This window comes from Hemicordylus capensis, chromosome 4 (assembly GCF_027244095.1).
Source record: "Hemicordylus capensis ecotype Gifberg chromosome 4, rHemCap1.1.pri, whole genome shotgun sequence".
Classification (NCBI taxonomy): Eukaryota; Metazoa; Chordata; class Lepidosauria; order Squamata; family Cordylidae; genus Hemicordylus; species Hemicordylus capensis.
In genome coordinates this window covers 148,003,671-148,021,838 of record NC_069660.1, presented here as the reverse complement: position 1 = coordinate 148,021,838, position 18,168 = coordinate 148,003,671, and the positions used below count along the sequence as shown (strand labels likewise).

The window sequence follows — 18,168 nt, the reverse complement described above, 5'->3', positions numbered from 1 at the left end:
GGGAGGTCTCTGAGTGTAGGGGGCTGCAGCTTGGCCAATAGGTCCCAGCAACGCTGCAGCCATGACCAAGAGGGTTTAGGGGAATGGAGTAAAGGGATGGAGGAGTGACCAAGAGGGGTGAGGAGGATGGAAGCAATGGGATGGAAGAGGAAGAGTGAGAGTACAGTCCAGGTGAGGGTGGAGAGATCTCTGAGGTTAGGGGGGCTGTGGCAGGGGTGAGGGGAGCAATCAAGTACTAGTGTTCAGATCCTCTGCACAGGTTAAGCTAGTTTGTGTATATTCGTTTATTGTTGTGATTTGCTTTGAGAACCATTTGGGTTGAAACACAGTATACATGTATTTTAAACTAGATAAATACTGTCCTAACTAGATTTTACTGCACAAACAAAAAAATGAGAGAGAGCCAGACATCTTCATTCCACACACACACTGCTAGATACAGCTGGACAAATTTTTGGTGCCATTTGTACATATGTACATTGAACATAGCTATTCAGCTGCCATTACAATCCGCCCCCACTCCCACCCCCAGGATTCTGTTTCACAATGCAAATGTGTTTTATGCATTAAGTTATAAGATTCAAACCCAGCCTTCCTGTTTAAAAGCCTTCAAGGCAGCATGTAAGGAATTTCAAAACAATCAGAACATTGCAAAAATTTTATGGTCAGAGTATTGGACTAGGATCTGGGAGACTAGAGTTCATCCCTAGCTGTGAAACTCACTGGGTGACTGGGCCAGTGACTTATGTCTCAGCTTAATGTCCCAGGGATATATGTAACCAAGTACACCACTGTAGGCTCCATGGAGGAAGAGCAGGGTATAAATGTAAGTATGTATAAATAAAATAAAATAAAATAGCACAGCTTTAAAACAGCTTAAGCAACAAAGCACTAAAAACAGAATAAATCTCCAATTGTCTGACAGGAGAAAAAGGTCTTAATTTGACGTCCAAAGGGTACTAAATTGGATGTATCAACATCCTGTGTCTGTGCTTCTCCACACTTTTTTTTTTTTTTGCATGCATGCATGCATGCATTGTTAGTCATGCACAGCTAGGATGGATCCTAGCTGCAAGAGAATTGCCCACATGAGAGTCATGGGAGGTAGGGATGTGCACGGAACATCCCTACCTCCGGTTCGGCCCGGTTCGAGTCTGGACCGGACTCGAACCTGACCAGGCCAGGTTGGTCAGGCATCCCCTCGAACCCGCCCCCCCCCCCCCCGCCGCCAGTCTGATTTGGTCCGGGGGGAGTTCGCAGACCTTTTTTTTTAAAAAACTTTTTTTTTAATGTCACTTACCCCCTCCGGGGGAGCTGTTGGAGGCAGCAGCGGGTGTGTGTGTGTTTCTCTGGAGGTTCCCTCTCCCCCCGCCAGCCTCAATGCAGCCCAAACCGGCCCATTCGGGCCTTCCCTCTCGGCGCGGTGGCCATTTTGCAGGCTGCCGTGCCTGCGCAATTGGCCTCTGAGAGGCCTAGCATGACCAAGGCCTCTCAGAGGCCAATTGCGCAGGTGCGGAGTCCTCCAAAATGGCAACTGCGCCGAGGGAGAAGGCCCAAACAGGCTGGTTTGGGCTGCATTGAGGCCGGCAGGGGAAGGAGGAACCTCTGCAGACACACACACCCCGCCACCACATCCAACAACTCCCCCGCAGGGGGTAAGTGACATGTGACAGTGGGGGGGAAATTCAGTTTAAAAAAAAAAAAGTCTGAGAAGCCCCAAACAGTCGGGGGGTGTTCTGTCCAGGATCGGACCAAATGGGGGGTGGTTTGGTTCGACCCAAACTGTTGAACCGAACCGGCTTGACGTCAAACATGTTCGACATTGAGCCAGTTTGCATATCCCTAATGGGAGGGGCACTTGTATAACTCTGTAAAGGAAACTGGACTCCCACCAACCAGGAGAGGTACAGGTGACTGGGTGTGATACTTTTGCTTGCTTTCTCCACCTTATCAACACAATTTTAGCTTTCTTTAAAGGGCTACAAATGCACAGCCCTAGCTGTTGTGCTCCTCCCAGTGTGGCATATGCCCAGTGTGGTATATGCCACCATCTCTGGTTCAGGGCTAGAATCTTCCTGTCATGAAATTTTCAAGTATTTCCAGAACATATTATGAACATCCACTGCAGAAGTGCTTTGCTATTCTATTTGGACTATATTAAATATAATTGGGCTATAGATATTAGAATCATTTTCCTTTGTATTAATTTTTGAAGGATTTCTATATAGTTGTCATTAAGATCTTACATACTATTTTTAAATGGTTGTGGATGAGGACTATTGTTTCATCACAGGGAGGGCGGAGGCAGCAACAAGGACTCCTCCCTCCAAGCCTGTCTCCCAACTGACCACGGGGCCTGGTCTGGACCACATTTTGGGCCTCTCTGAGCACGTGTGCATGCACAGAGAGACCCCAAATGGGCTCCACACTGGCCCCTGCGGTCAGTTGGAAGACATGCTTGGAGGGAGAAGGAGTCCCCGTTGCTACTTCCACCACAATCCCTGCTGCTGTGGCCGCTTCCGCTGTGATTTTAAAAGGCAAAATGCGCCGCTGCCTCTGCAATCCCCACTGTTGCAGCCACCAGTGCTTCCATTGGTGGTGGTTTTAGAAGGTAAAATGCACTGCTTCTGCCACCATCCATGGCTATTTTAAATGTTAAAATGCTGCCTCCTTTCCCATCGCCGCCATCCAGCCCAAGCCCCTTACTTGTAAAGGAGAATCCTTACCAGATTCCCCTTTACAAGTCTGGCCATGGCCGACCCATGGATATGCAAGTCTCCCCCCAACCCACCCCATGTATGCCAAGGTCGGGTGCCTATTCCCTGACTGTGGATGCGATAAAACCGCAAGTGCTGAAACCACAAATAATTAGGTTTTCCTGTACTTTTCATATAATTATATATGAAGTATCGACCTGTCATTTGAAATACTGTTGAAATCGAATGTTGACTATCTGATTATCATGATTGTCTTTTAAAGATTACTCAGGAATAACATCTGCATCTGAAACCCATAGTGTATTCTGCGACCTGTTTACAAGCTTAGGGAAATGGGCTTGAAACTGTCAGTAAACAATCACTTGACATCCCCTTAAAATGTGCTTCTTGCTGGAAGTTGGAACAGCTGGTGACATGTCTTATTTGACATTTGGTGTTAGTCCTGAGTACTGTACAATTTGGTTTCTGTTTTGCAGATAATCAAGCAAGAAATAGCAAACAGTATTGAGTACAGAAGACAGAACCCATCTCGCTGCTCTGTATCCCTCAGCGATGTTGAAGCAAGGAGATACTTCAACAAGCCACAGGGCAATAACCACATATAGAGGCAACACCCTGAAGACTTTGTTCCCCAGAGCAGAGTGTCATTGGACAAATGGACTTTATTGTGAGGAAAATCCGTTTTTAGGAAGTGAAATGCTGCAAAACAGAGGAAGACAATTATGTCAGTTATTTTTGCTTTTTTTAAAATCTACTTCTTTTTTCCTGTAATACAGTAGTACGACAATTCTCCAGTTTAAGCAATACAAAACACAAATTTTAAAAGTTCCAGCTATTTTATGAACATTTTATTTAAACAGCCCAATTTTTTCACTTCAGATTTTTGTTTTCTTTTGAAGATATGATAAATTCTCATCCCCATAAGAATGGAAAGAATGATGTATGTTGTGTCTCTGGTCATTGTTGAAAAGTATGCATGTCCTTGTCCAGTGGTGCATTTATACTGACATGCTATATCCAAAGCGTTAATTTATTCTGACATTAGTAAGAACAAAATCAACTTGTCAAATATTTTGTTTTGTTTTTTTTAAAAAAAATCAGAGTTAAATTACAAGTACACATAACTTTTGTTCCTGTTTGAAGTACCTAATTCAAATATGAACAAAAACTCCACCACTAACTAGTTTTTGACTGTTCTAAGGTTTATCGTAACATATTCATATTTTACTTTAACTTAATAACTCTCAAATCTGAATGTTCTGCTGTGACTTAAATAGCAATTGTGCAAAGATGTGAAATTTTTCCATTCTTTCCAGGAACCTTGGAACTTTGTCCTTCCTTCCTTACAGGAAAGATAATGAGGCTTTCCTCATGATTGTGTTGGCAGGGGGGCGGGGGCGGTCAGGGTCCAATTCACTTTCTCCCCAGATGATCTGGAACCTGCTGCTGGGAGTGCAACTTGTGTACAGAGGCGTAACTAGGGAAAATGGCGCCCGGGGCAAGCACTGAAATGGCACCCCCCGCGCCACAACATACTACATTATACTTAGGTTTTTCCTCACAAGCGCCCGCCGCCAAGCCAGGCCACTGACTGGCCGCCAGGTGCCAGCAAAGCAATGGGGGGGGGGGTGCGCGGGTGGCGCGGAAGGGACCGTTCGTGGGGGATGGGCTGCCTACGCGCTCCCTTGACTGCTGCAGCGCTGCTGCACTGAGCAGGAAACATTTGTATTAACAAAAAAAATTTAAAAAATTAAAAAAAAATTTTTGTCATGTCGGCGCCCCCATGTGACCAGAAAAGATGGCGCCCGGGGCACGTGCCCCCCCTATAGTTACACCTGTGCTTGTGCAGCACGGATCATTCAAGGCCAGGACTCGTTTCCCCAGCCTCCAGATATCTCTCTATGCACCATGTGATGAGCATGGGGGATAACCCAGTGAGACAGGCACTCTAGGCACCCATGCAGGCTGCAAGCAGCCCGAGCACACACTGGGGTTAAGGGCTACTGGAGTTAAGGGCTCGTTTGTACCCTTAACCTTGGCGAAAGGCTAGACTTTGATGCGTGGTTAGGTGGGCAGCGAGCAGCCTAACTCAGGCTGGTCTGCCCTTGTTGCAATTTGTGATTGTTTAGCAAAGCAACAAAAGGAAGCGAACCACTCCAGTTATGGAGTAGTGCAGAGCCTTATTGTTGCAGTTAGTCAAGAACAAGCATGGAGGTTGTAGTGCAGTATAGAGTAAATAAGATTTATTAGGTTAAGTACATTTGAGATAGGAAAGACCTATCCTAACTATGAGCTACATAATGAAGAGGAGGGGAGAGAGAGCGTGATGCTCCCATCTGCTCTCCAAGGAGAAAGGAAGTAGAACTGACTCGCTACAGGAAATATCTGGGGACTCAAGGCAGGGGTCACTGAGCAGAGGCAAAGCAGGGACAAGTAACTAACTACCTCTACTCTCAATGCCCCTAGTGGTCATTAGGATAGTTGGTGCCAAAGGTTGATGCACTGGAACTCGATCTCCAACAGCCTTAGCCTGAGTTAGGCTGCTCGTGAGAACAGCCTTAATATGTTAATTTAAGTAGTTTTAGAATCTCCCGTATTTTGATATTCTTTGTTAATTGGGACTGCATCTTTCAAGACCTATCAGTGGGCAACATCCAGACTAAGTTAGACATGATTAAGAAATTACTGGCACTTAAGTTAGTCATGATTAACTTGTCTCGTTGATTTTAATGGTGCTTAGTCATGATTAACTGGTCTGGATTTTTGTTCAATCCATTTGTATTTTTCTTATTGCTGCTAGTAAACAGAAAATAACTCCCACCTTGGAACAACTTCTGATAAGGGGCAATCACCACTTTAGTCTGTATTAGTTTATTGATTATACAACAATTTGTGGAAGTGTGTTAATATCATGAATGCTACTTCATCTCAGAGTTCTATAAAGAGAATTATAGAGAATTATGGTTTGAATGATGCAGCTCCAGACAGCTGCCCACCACACAAAGAGGATTGAGGGTCCCCTTCCACCATTAAGTGGGGACAGAACATCCAAACCAGCCCTTACTGTCACAGTGGCCAGTTCAAATGAGCCACGCTCATGCAGCCATGCAGAGCTAGCACATCTGGTACATGGAGAGTGGAGGTAGATCCTCTTTGCATGATGCACCCATCATGGCCTGTCGGGGCCAGTTTGTCCAAACCGGCCCTTTTATTAGGACTTTAAAAAAAATTCCCTGATAGATAAATAGAGCCAAAATGAAAAATATTACCAATTGGAAATTTAGCTAATTCCTTCTATTTTAAATCACCAAATTTTAAATTGTCAAACTGGAATGTGTACCGACTTTCTAAAATTCCACAAAGTTTGGATTTTAGCGGCAGAACCAGATTAGTGGCTCTTTTTGAAAATTGGGTCAAAAATTAGAATTTCAATTAATGGGACGGAATTATTTATTTATTTATTTATTTTCATTTTGTATACCACTCATTCAAAAAACTACTCAGGGTGGTTCACAGTCAAATGTAAAACAATAAGAATTTGGATTTTTAACATTTAAAAATTTTCAATGGTTTTAAAACCTTTTAAAACCATGATGCTTCTTTCACAAAGTGAATATTAATATTTAGAAATTTTAGTTGAAGCTTTAATTATATAGCACTAAAGGGTTACACTGAGAGTTACTTGTGACATTAGATGAGCAGTCAAATAAGAGCAAACCTTTGAAGAAATGCAGGGGTGTTGAACTTGTGTTCTTTGCACTTCTGCTGTAACTCGCAAAAGTGGGAAATTGTTCTCCAGCATGACATCCCAACTTTTTATCATAGCCAGAACGTTTATGGTGTATATATGCGGACCCCAGGATACTAGGGATGTGCATGAGATGTTCATGCACTCCCTTGTGGGGCAAGGAGGGGTGCCTTTAAAAACCAGGTGAGCTCCTTAACTGCTCACTGCTTTCCTCCCACCAGCACTCACTTTAGAAACAGCCACGTGGGGCTACAATGCTCCTACCATTGTCAACACAATGTTGACCATGCAAATAGCTGGACATGTGCGTGCTGACGCCGATTTGGGCTGCAGGAAGGAACGTTGCAGGCCTGCGCACCTGTCTCTAAAACGAGCGGGGGGGGGGAGTGGGGGGGATGAGCAGGTAAGGAGCTCCTTACCTGATTTTTAAAGGAAACCCCTCACCACCCGTCAAGCCGACTCAAACTCGGACAGGTTCAGCGCTCAAGAAAGGCAGCGCCGAACCTGTTCATGCACATCCCTACAGGATGCTTCAGGAAGGCAAGAGTCATTGAAACAACAGAACCCTAAATATTGGTTGTATAGTCCGATTTACCTTAAACCTAATTTATTAAATTATGTTAATGAAATCTAATAATATAAAGAAGTGAGTGCCAAGCTTTTGTCAATCATCCAAGGGCCCCTTGTACTCCTTAAGTACAACACGGTAGTGTAGGAGCAGAATTACTTATCAAACACATTTGCTTTTCTTGTTCATTTACTCAGTTGGTAAAAGGGTGATGTCAGTTTTTTCTGTATAGCTGAACATTCTGAGAAGGGTCCTGAAATATCACTCATGGGCCAGTCCTCCAACTTCCTGTTAGTTGCCCTCTTCATACACTCTTTCAGTGATATTCTAATGCGCAAAGGAGTCTGAAAATCTAATAACTTACTCTGTTCCCAAGTAATATCTCAAAAATGGCTAGCTATCTAAAGTCACTACATAAGCCCTCATCAGGTATTATAAAAACGAGGGATGCAGTACAGGGCTTCTGAGCACATCAGTGCAGGGGTAGGGGTTCAGAGCGCACTCTTAGAGGTGCTGTATGCAAGCACTTTGCATTCCCAGCTTTCATTCTCATGAATAATTATGCCCTTTCTTAATTTATATTTGCTTATTTCAAACCTTGATTCTGAAAATGAAGTGCCTTTAGGCTCTCATGCTGTGCTTTCAGCATACCCTTACGGGAGCTTAACAACCTCCTATAGCTCTCCTGTGATTTACTTGGAGGTGGGTGATCTCTTTGCCAACAAATATTTCTGTGGATAGGTACCATAGTGGGTTTCCTGCTTTGTTCAGAATTTTTGAAGCATCTGACATTTTAAACTGTTTTTATCTTTCCTGGTTCAATTCCAGGTCAACTTGTGTTATGTATAAACAATAATAACTGATTATTGTGTATAAACAATAATCTTTAGACAATTTGCAAAACCAGTTTCCCCAATGACATCTTAGAACGTAAGCTGAATTTTTATATGATACTCTCTGCAGTAAAGAAACGTTATAACAGCTGCTCATTTATTGCTTATATAGTGGTTGATCCACATATTATGAATTAGGACACAATTTTAATTGTCTAAAATATGAAAAACCTACAAGAAAGAACTCATTTCAGTTTCTTACACTCTTAACAGCTCCTCCATTGTCCATCTTTATGTCTAATATTAGGGGACTAATAAAAGCTCTCTCTTACTGATTAATCAGTTTTATTTGGGGTTGAAATAGTACTTGTTTAAATCCAAGATAAAATAAAAGCAAGTTATCTTACACTTATATATTTTAAAACTATAAGTAATGAAACAAAAAGAAACTGGTGCAGCCTTATTTTCATATATCATTTACAAAAAAGCATGTATTTGTCATGTTCCATGGTTAATATGGTTGTTTTGTACATAGATTAGTGACAACTTGTCAGTTTTATACAGAGTGCAGTTTTGTATGCATCTTTTCTTGCAGGATCTTATAAAACTGTATTATTGCACATCCACATTTGTCATAGCATTATCTTGTTACTGGATACAGAATACAATATGAAATTCAATGTATTACTTTGTTCTATCAATATATCTGTACTTTCTTTATGGCCTTTATATCTTTATGATCTGGCATTATGAATGTGTGCTCTGACCTCCCCTCTTCAGAATTATTTTCCCCTCTCCCTTTCGAGTTAACCATAGTTTTATCTCATATGTGCACCAATGCAAACCATGGTTAATGCAAACCAGGTTTGCAAACTCACTTCAAACATGGTTCCAGTCTATAAATTAGGAGATTTGCATCAGCACACTGCAAAATTGCCATCTGATCCAGTGTATCTATGATCTCTCAAAAGCTGTTTTCATGAGTTTGAAGGGTAGCAAAAACATGCCAGTTCTTCGTTATTCCCACATTTTGTGGAGAAGAAACAGAGAGAGCCAGTCCTTCACTCCCATCCTCCTTGGTATACAACAAAATGGGTGGTAAGCCACCACACTCACTTCCATGTCTTGTTAAATGCCAAATTAGCCACTATGGAAATATGATATGCAAAAGAAGGTTGATACATGATACCATAAGTTGGGGGAAAGTATAGTGGCTGCCATCCAGATGAACAATGCACACACCAAATAATGCTGCATGCATGCTATCAGGGAAGGGTGGGGATTAAAGAACCTGCCCTCTCCCTTTCACTGCTGCCCCAGTACAGATTGGAGGCCTCCACAGCTTCTTTTTGTTGAGAAAGAGACACAGCCAGTTTTAAGGATTATATTTAAAATGTGTTTTCCATAAGCAGTTGTTTGGCCTTAAGAGAGACACTGAGCTCTGGCCACTCAGTATCTCTTTCCCCTTTCCCTCCACAATGTTCAGATGAACATGTGTGTTATAACATCATTGCACTGTATGTTTTCCTGTCCCCATTACCAAGGATGTGTGATGATAGCAGGGCAATGCACAGTACAATGACATCATGTGATCATACATTGTGTTCGATGTTAAGAAGATTGGGCTGGGTGGGGAAGAGAAGGCAAGGAATGGTGGAAGCTCCATGTCTCTCATGACATCTAGTTAGACCTTTAATGATGCCACGCCCCCCCAATGTTTATATAAAGATAGCAGGAATTTCATAACAGAGCCATTATTTGTCATATTTATGACATAATGGTTTTTCATTCTCTCAGGGTGGGCCATAAGCAATTGGAATTTCCCATAGCTCTATTCAGACATTCAATAAACAAAGTACCTAGCATGGTTACAGGTGCCAGGAGTTCTGCCCCGATACATCACTCACCCACTCCACCTTGCTGCTCACAGTTACAGTGACATTTGTGTGAAGAGGGAAACACTGTAACCATGAGAGCAGGTGCTTCTGTGATTGGCAGCCTGGATTGCCCCAGCCTGGAATTACACATGCTAAAGTTGGTAGAAAGTGCCATGCTGGGGTGGAAATTCTGAACTGCTTTGGTGTCTGTAATAGTATACAGCACTTTATTTATTTAACCTCTGGCTAGGACTAAAGTTTCAGTTGAAATCCACCAATGTTGTTTTACATGCTGATGGGATTTGAACTTGTTCATTTTGGAGGCATTTGGGCAGAGGCGTAACTAGGGAAAATAGCGCCTAGGGCAAGCACTGAAATTGTGCCCCTGTCCAAACAGGAATGATGGGACTTGTAGTCAAAAATATCTGGAAATCCCTGTTAAAAGGAACACTGTACCATCTAGACATGGTTGTTGATCAAAACCTGAAAACATGAGCCATCTCTGTAAAAGACTTAGAACAGCAGTCAGTTATGTGAGGATTCCAAGTGACATTTTCTCTGTCTCATCTCATTCTTTAAAAAACATGACTTTGTCCTAGAGGATCACCTGCCCAAATAGCCACTAGCAAAATAGGGGAAGAAGAAGGTGGTGGTGGTGGTGGTGGGGTATCTATAAACCAGTGAATGATTCCTGCCAGCCTTTGTCTTATGATGACTGTTGGCTCATGATGGGGTATATGTGCATTCACCACACCAGTGCTTACTTTGACAGCAAGAGGGAGGAGGACACATTAGTTTGCCACACTAGTCAGAGGCATTTGCAACAGGAGCAGACAGCCAAATTCTGCCAGGGCCAAAACCAGCCCCTGCCAGACTAAGAAATCATTGTAATTTGCCCCTTCCTGTCACAAGCAGCGTGCTGTTCTTTTATTATTGACTCTAACTCTCAGATATCCCAGTCATGGATGGAAAATTCAGGGTCAATTTACAAGAGACACATTTTCTACATGGAAGTTTATTCTGTGCAGGTGTTGTGCCGAAACCCATGTGTAGTGACCGCCAGGGGCATAGCAAGGTTGGAATGGGCCAAGATGAGATTTTAAAATGGGCCCCCAGCCCCTCAAAGTCCAGGGCATCCACACACCCCAGGCCCCCAAGGATTTAAGTCTGATACAGTGGTCCCTCGACTTACGTAAATAATCCATTCCGAACACACGTTCGGAGGTCGAAATTTTCATAAGTCGAGGAGCGCACCACGGAAGTCTGAAAACATTCGTAATTCGAGGAAGCCGCACCTAAACATTCGTAGGTCGAGTAAGCTGAATCTAAACCGGCAACTACTTCCAGTCTTTTTTGTCGCTCGTAACTCGAAAACAACGTAAGTCGAGTAGTTCGTAGGTCGAGGGATTACTGTATTTCAAAATAGGTATGCTGCCTGGAAATACATTTCACTGAATACACACTTCACAGTATATAGTGATATACATTGAGTACTATATATTTGTGCTACTTTTAATGCCTAGAACACACTAGCAACGCTAATTATTAAAATGGCCCCCTCGCTGCAGATTAGCAAAGGAGACTTTCAGCCATGCAGGGTGAGCCTATGTTTGTTTTCTCAGAATTCTGAACAAATTCAGTCAAGTTTGATTCCAGGAGGTTTTTCACACAAGGCTTTTAAAGCCCTTTAACACACATCTCCTCTGAAATGGAGGTGCTGCATTCACATGTTGGCCAGATTTACCCTGAAGTCCCTGCAAGTTATTGGAGAGCAGTTCACACACAAGAAATATAAAATAAAATAAAAGCACAACACATGCTTCACAGTTCTCACTCAGACCTTCTGGGTTGCAAAACAACTTGAACATAAGTGCATTTATGAATGAATGAAGGAATGAATAAATAAATATTTGTTCCAGAAGTGTTTGTAATTTTCTGCCCTGAAACAAGCCACTTATAGGCCATTTTAGATAGTTTTTGTTTTTAAAGCCAGCACATTTTTTCAGTCTGTTTTAAATTAAATATTCAGAGACTTCTCAGTCTCACCCCACCCTCCATATAAAAGCCCTATGGCAAGCAGATCCTTATATTGGGGGGAGGGGGTGACCACAAAAAGGAATTCACAGCCTACTCCGAGGCCTCTCTGGAAGCACTGCCGATCAGCTGAGAGGTGGGCAGAGAAGAGCTCTGCAGTTTGCAGGCTGCTCCGATCCTAGGCCTCGCAGATCCTAGGCCGGAGCTGGAGGCAAGTGGCTGAGGGGCCCTGGGGCTGGGCAGGTGGGCAATGGGGTGGGGGTGGCAGGAACTGGCGTGGCACCCCCACCTCAGTGGCACCTAGGGCACGTGCCCTGCCTGCCCCCCCCCCAGTTCCACCTATGCATTTGGGCATTTGTGGTACTATGAAAGTGAGCTCTTCCATTTCCCAGACTGAACCCTCCCCCTGCCCCCCTACAAAGATTCAACCCGTTAAGTGTGACTAGCCATCATTTCAATGGGACTAAATTGTGACCAACATTTGCTTGATTCTACCAAACGTATTGAAAAATATTGGTCTTTCCTAAAAATGCACTGAAGCTCTTATTTAATGGAAGGTTAGTGTAGATCTAATTTAAGCAAAATATTATTTCAGTATTCTCAGAAATATTCTTTGTGTGCAAATGTATGTGATTTTAAACAGTTTTGAGCAAGTTGATTATTAATTTTTTAAAAAAATGTTAATTGGGTAACAGTCCCAATAATTGTCTGCTCCTTAGAATGCTCTGTTTAGAGTACACAAATGTTCCCTATCTACACCTCTGTTGCAAATCAGCACAAATGTTGCATATTAGATGGGTAGATGGTCAGTGTTGATTCATCCTGGAAAAGGGAGCTAGTGAGTTGATCCAGATTTCATAAACAGACGTTTTCCCTCTTGCTTACTCAAGAAAGAAGCAAGTAGACATTTCCTGAGGCTGTTATTCAACTCTTGCATAAGAGCTAGATCTTTCTTGTTGACTCATTTGGTTTTTATTATGCTAATAGGTAGAAAATGCAATAAATCATTCTTACGTACTACAATCCATCATGACGGTAACTATGGTTCTGTTCAGGCATTCTGCAATCAGGAGGCACTGTACTCATTCATGTACAGTGTCCCCAAGAACATGCTTGAAAGCTGCACCCCACTCTGCAAAGACAAATTCTTCGCAGGGAGGATCTCTTCATGAGCACAGTGTTTGTCTCTGCAGGCATGGAGAGTGGTGTCAGGGTTTTGGTGCACATCACAACAGGGGCTAAGCTGTCAATCCCCTGTTTACATAAGACCTGCACAAGGTTTATGTGACTAACGTATTGGGTACGTTTCAAGTTAGGAGATTTGCTGAATGCTGTGGCATCCAACTCATGGAGCCAAATTCATCAGGCACAGCCAGACTTGACCGACAAAGAATCCCCAAATACCATTGAGGCCCTTCCTTTGGTGTTGCTTAGAAGGAGCTGAAAGTTAAATGAGGAAAGGGGTGCTTGAACCTCCCCACTTCCTGACTCTTTAACCCATTCTGAGACTGCTAAAAGAGTGCAGTGGCCAAGCCAGTGATGGAAACCCTGGAAGATTCACAATGCTTCTAGCCATTTAAATAAGATCCTGTTTGTCCCTTCAGTCCCTTCAGTCAAATAAGGGTTACCATTTCTCCATGCTTTTTATGAGACCTTAAAAGATAACTCATCAGAGCTAGGCCTGAGCATGACGGGGGGATCAGATTTGGATCAGGTCAGATCTGAAATAATAAATGTTTATTCAGGTTCTTTTGGGCTCTTCAGAAGGTTGGGGGTCAATGAAATCAGGGTCAGTAAAATTGGTTAAAAGCCCCATATAAGTCTATGGGGAAATAAAAAAATTGCCCCAAAAAACCTGGTTAGCCCGTGAGCTCTTAAACTTGGCACACGAGAAGGTAAGATATGCATTTAATTAGAAGTGAATCGAACCAGCCTTTGATTTTAAATTAAATTTTACAAGGAGCTAAGAAATTGTGCTCACAGAATGCAGAGGAAAAGTTATATCACGTCCCAGAATCACAGAGGAAATGATGTAACATTAGAGAATCCTGGGGGAAGTGAACCAACATTTGAGAATCTTCCACTTTCTTTTTAAAGTGGTAAGTAAAATTAAAGGCTAAATACTTTAAAAATAAATAAATAGGCATTTAAAATAGGCAGGCAGAGGCAAGCAGGCAGAGGGGTGCCAGAAGGTGGCTCCTCCTCCCTGTCTGCTCAGGCTGTGATTGAGTGGGGGAAGCAGATGTTGTTTGGAGCTTCAAAATAACAACAACAACAACAACAATAATTCGATTTCTATACCGCCCTTCCAAAAATGGCTCAGGGCGGTTTACAAAGAGAAATAATGAATAAATAAGATGGATCCCTGTCCTCAAAGGGCTCACAATCGAAAAGAAACATAAGATACACACCAGCAACAGCCACTGGAGGTACTGTGCTGGGGGTGGACAGGGCCAGTTACTCTCCCCCTGCTAAATAAAGAGAATCACCACGGTAAAAGGTGCCTCTTTGCCAAGTTAGCAGGGTAAAATGCTCCAATCACTTTCCGAATGGGGTCAGAAAAGTCCAACCCGAACTGGATTGTGCAAGTTTGAGTTTGTACTCTCTGAACCCCTCCAGTTTGGGTAAAATTGGATCTATGTCCGATATTGTTCAGGCCTAATAAGTTCACAGTAGCTTTAACTATCCCCCTACCCCAAAGTCCTGGCTTGGCAGCATTCTCAACAATTAAATTGTTTTTTTCTTGGCAAATGTCAACATTTTGGCTTGACTTTCTGCATTACTATGCATGCTTCTCTTGAATGAATGAATTAAAACCGCCCTGAGCCATTTTTGGAAGGGCGGTATAGAAATCAAGTAAATAAATAAATATTTCCATCTATTCTGTCAATCCCACTCAATGGGATTGAGACACTTTACAACAAACTTTATAATGAATTGGATCATGTTGTTTGTTGGCATCTGGATGCACTCTACAAGGCTTGAATTCCTTCCCATATCCACAGTCTGAGCTTTGCAGCCAATTAGGTGCTCCCTGATCCCAGCCATTTCAGCTTTCCCTATTACAGAAGTTAGCTAGCTCCCTTTCCTGGAGCAAAGGCATACACAATACTTCCAAATAGGCAGGCAGTTTTGACAAGGCAGACAAGCAAGATCCTTCTCACTGGCTATCAACAGGCAAAAATATCTGAACAAATCCTGAAGGAACTGGAGATGGGCTGATGAGAACTTGCTTTAGTTTTCCTGATAGCATACAATGTACTGTAGAGGTGAAATCAATACATTCATTGATGATAATGAGGCTGTTCTCATACGCAGCCTAATCCAGGCTAGGGACGCCCAGCCTGGGTTACACTGCACGTGAGAATTGACGGGTTCAGGCCCGATCCCAGCGGGGCAGCACTGCTTAGCCCCGTGGCTAATCCCGACTGTTAGCCGAGGTTAAGGGGTCCAGCACATCCTGGGCTAATTGCTCATGTGTTCTAGTCCCAGCAGACACAAAGAAGGGGAACCTAGTATACCAGTCTCTTGGGGGAATCCCCCAATGCAACACACATGTCATATGTTGTATTGTGGGATTCACGGAGGCTGGAATAAGTTTTGGCCCCAGATTCCTCTGCCCTGCTCCGTGCTTCACGGAGCAGGACTGCTTGTCTGGGAACGCATTTCGCACTCCCCAAAAGAGAACTCCGTTATCTGGGGGAAAGGTAAGTTTACCAAACCTTCCTCATGCCTGCTTGGTAATGAGAACAACATCACTGAATCACTGAAAGCTGTGGTTTGTAAAACCCTTTGGATTATTTAGGATTTTCAAATTAGCTTTTTGATATCAGGGCGGTCCAATTTAAAGCTGGGACTTTTCATCAGGTGGCACCAATAGGAGTGCAGGGGAGTCTGAATCCCTCTCCTTAACACAACTGTGAGCCTCCATCCTTTCCTCCTCCCACCCATGAGACCTAATTTGCCTCCCAGCTCTCCAAACCTCCGTACCTGGCAGCAGCAGCTGTATAGTGGTAGCTACAATGTATGAAGTGGCCATAAACACTTAGGAATAATATTATTCATGGAAGGGCAGCAACTTACAGTTTAAAGACCGAAGCCTTGGTGTACTGATGACTACTGATTTCTGAAGCACAGGCAAAGAAGCAAAGTGACTGGTATACCTATGATACAAAATTATAATAGGTTTTATAGCAGTTCAGTAGTTGTGGCTTCTCCCAAAGAATCCTGGGAGTTGTCGTTTGATGAACCTGTGCTGAGAACTCAGAATTTCCCAGCAATTTGTAGCTCTTTAGTTTAGTCTTTTAGTTTCCCTGAGAGAAGGAAGGACAATTTCTACACACGAAAAATTGTACACAAAAAATTGTCTATGTTGTCATGTGTGAATAACCAACACAACTGTTTTCCTGTGCATGCATCAATTAGGAAACCATGGCCAATTTCTAAGCTTGCATACGTTCAGCAAAACAGATAAATAGGTGTCACATGACAGCTTACACATATTGTGTATGCTTTTTTACAAGCCTCTTCTTCTTTTTCTATACCACTTTTCAACAAAAAGGTCCCCATAGCAGTTAAAATAAAAAAGAATAAAAAGAAAATGGTTCCCCATCCTCAAAAGGCTCACAATAGCTGCTTTTAGATGAGACGTTTTATCTGTGTGCATGTTTGTGGTGGCAGGCTTTGGCCTAACCTACATGTGTTATTTCAGTGTAGAAAGTGAGCCTAGGCAAATATTGGAAGCCGGGCACTGGTGGATGCTTGGATCCTTCACAGCTGGCACACAGCCAGGTCAGAAGTGTTGGTAGGGATGTGAACAACCCTGATTTGAGCACAGTTCAGAGCTTTAAGAAAGAGGACAGAAGATTATTACCTGCTCTCCTCTCTCTTAAAGCTCTTGAATTGCATTCCCAAACTGTGCTCAAACCGCAGTTCATGCACATCCCTAGGTGTTAGGCTTCTGAGTCCAGGGCACCAATTTCCCAGGTATGCCTGGTCCTTTTCATAAATAGGAGAAGAGGAAGCGTTCTGGTCAGGTGCAGGCAGCCATAGGGCTAGGAAGTCCAGAAGCCCTCTCCAGGGGTTCTAAGGTATGGAATTAAGCCAAGCCAGGAGGGAAGGAAACAGTGGAAAGGAAATTATCATTCTGGATTGCAGTTCTTGCTTTGCACCACTAGAGAGAACTCTGGTCTAAAGAAAGGGAAGTTTGGTGTCAGAGAAGAAATTAACAGCAATACAAAGCAGCAGATGACGAGAGATGGTAAGCGTGTGCCCTCGTAAGTGTGTTCTCTCTCTCTCTCTCTCTCTCTCTCTCTCTCTCTCTCTCTCTCTCTCTCTCATTTTGGGGAAACAGAGGCTTCTGAAGCTTGCTCCATTGTCATCAGTAGGGATGGGCCCGGACCGGTCCGGAGGCCATTTAAAAAGCCTCCAGACTGGTTCGGACCAGGTGGGGGGGTATCTTTAAGAGCGGCGGGAGGGTTTACTTACCCCTCCCACTGCTTTCCCTCTTGGCGCCTGTAATTCTACGAGTAATTGGGGCGGCAGGACACCAGCCGACGTCGCCGCCCCAACGCGACTGGATTATGGGCCAAATTGGCCCAAACTACTGCTGCGGCCGCCACCAGCGACCAACCACCCAGCCGCCCAACACAAGGCCCAATATCGGACCAAAGAAGCCACCCCCACAAGGCTGGATCACGGGCCAAATCAGCCCGAACTACAGCCACGGCCGCAGCCGCTGAACACCCGCCCAGCTGCCCGAGTCCCAACCCCTACAAGGCCCATGTCAGTCGGGCTGATCAGGGCCCCACAACCCGAAGGAGAGGAGCTTGCAAACAGAGCTCCTCTCTCCGCAAAGTCTCGGGCCGAACTGGGGCTTTGGGCGCAAAGGACGGAGCGTTACCCATAGAATTACGGGCGCCAAGCGGGAAAGCGGCAGGAGGGGTAAGTAAACCCTCCCGCCGCTCTTAAAGATACCCCCCCCCCACTCAGTGCCGGACCGCAGTTGGCGGTTCCGTGCACACGTCATCAGCAGTCCTGGTTAGATGGTCATGATGATATGGAGACATTGCTAAGCAGGCTTGAATGCGTGCACGTTGGGGACTGCTGCCATGCCCTCCCCACCCCAGTAGGCATTCTATGCAGCTTGAATATCTGAGAAGGGCTGCCATAACCCCTGCTAACTGGGCAAAGAGGCACCTTTACCGTGGTGATTCTCTTTATTTAGCAGGGGGAGAGTAACTGGCCCTATCCACCCCCAGCACAGTACTTCCAGTGACTGTTGCTGGTGTCTATCTTATGTTTCGTTTTAGAATGTGAGCCCTTTGGGGACAGGGAGCCATCTTATTTATTTATTGTTTCTCTTTGTAAACTGCCCTGAGCTATTTTTGGA

General features: G+C 43.8%; 1 protein-coding gene and 1 long non-coding RNA gene across 10 annotated transcripts in view; one reads left to right on the top strand and one right to left on the bottom strand.

The window, feature by feature from the left end:
- PLA2G4A (phospholipase A2 group IVA) overlaps positions 1-8,586 on the top strand; it is a 149,414-nt gene extending 140,828 nt beyond the window's left edge. For all 9 annotated transcript variants that reach the window (XM_053248052.1, XM_053248058.1, XM_053248050.1 and 6 more), the window contains one exon: positions 3,194-8,586. In XM_053248052.1, the coding sequence (XP_053104027.1) occupies positions 3,194-3,322 (129 nt within the window). In that variant the 3' untranslated portion in view covers positions 3,323-8,586. The remainder of the gene's footprint in view (positions 1-3,193) is intronic.
- A 7,274-nt stretch (positions 8,587-15,860) lies between these two features.
- The window catches only part of LOC128324005 (uncharacterized), a 69,968-nt gene continuing 67,660 nt past the window's right edge, over positions 15,861-18,168 (bottom strand). Inside the window, exon 6 of the long non-coding RNA XR_008306566.1 lies at positions 15,861-15,940. This is a non-coding gene — a long non-coding RNA (uncharacterized LOC128324005). The remainder of the gene's footprint in view (positions 15,941-18,168) is intronic.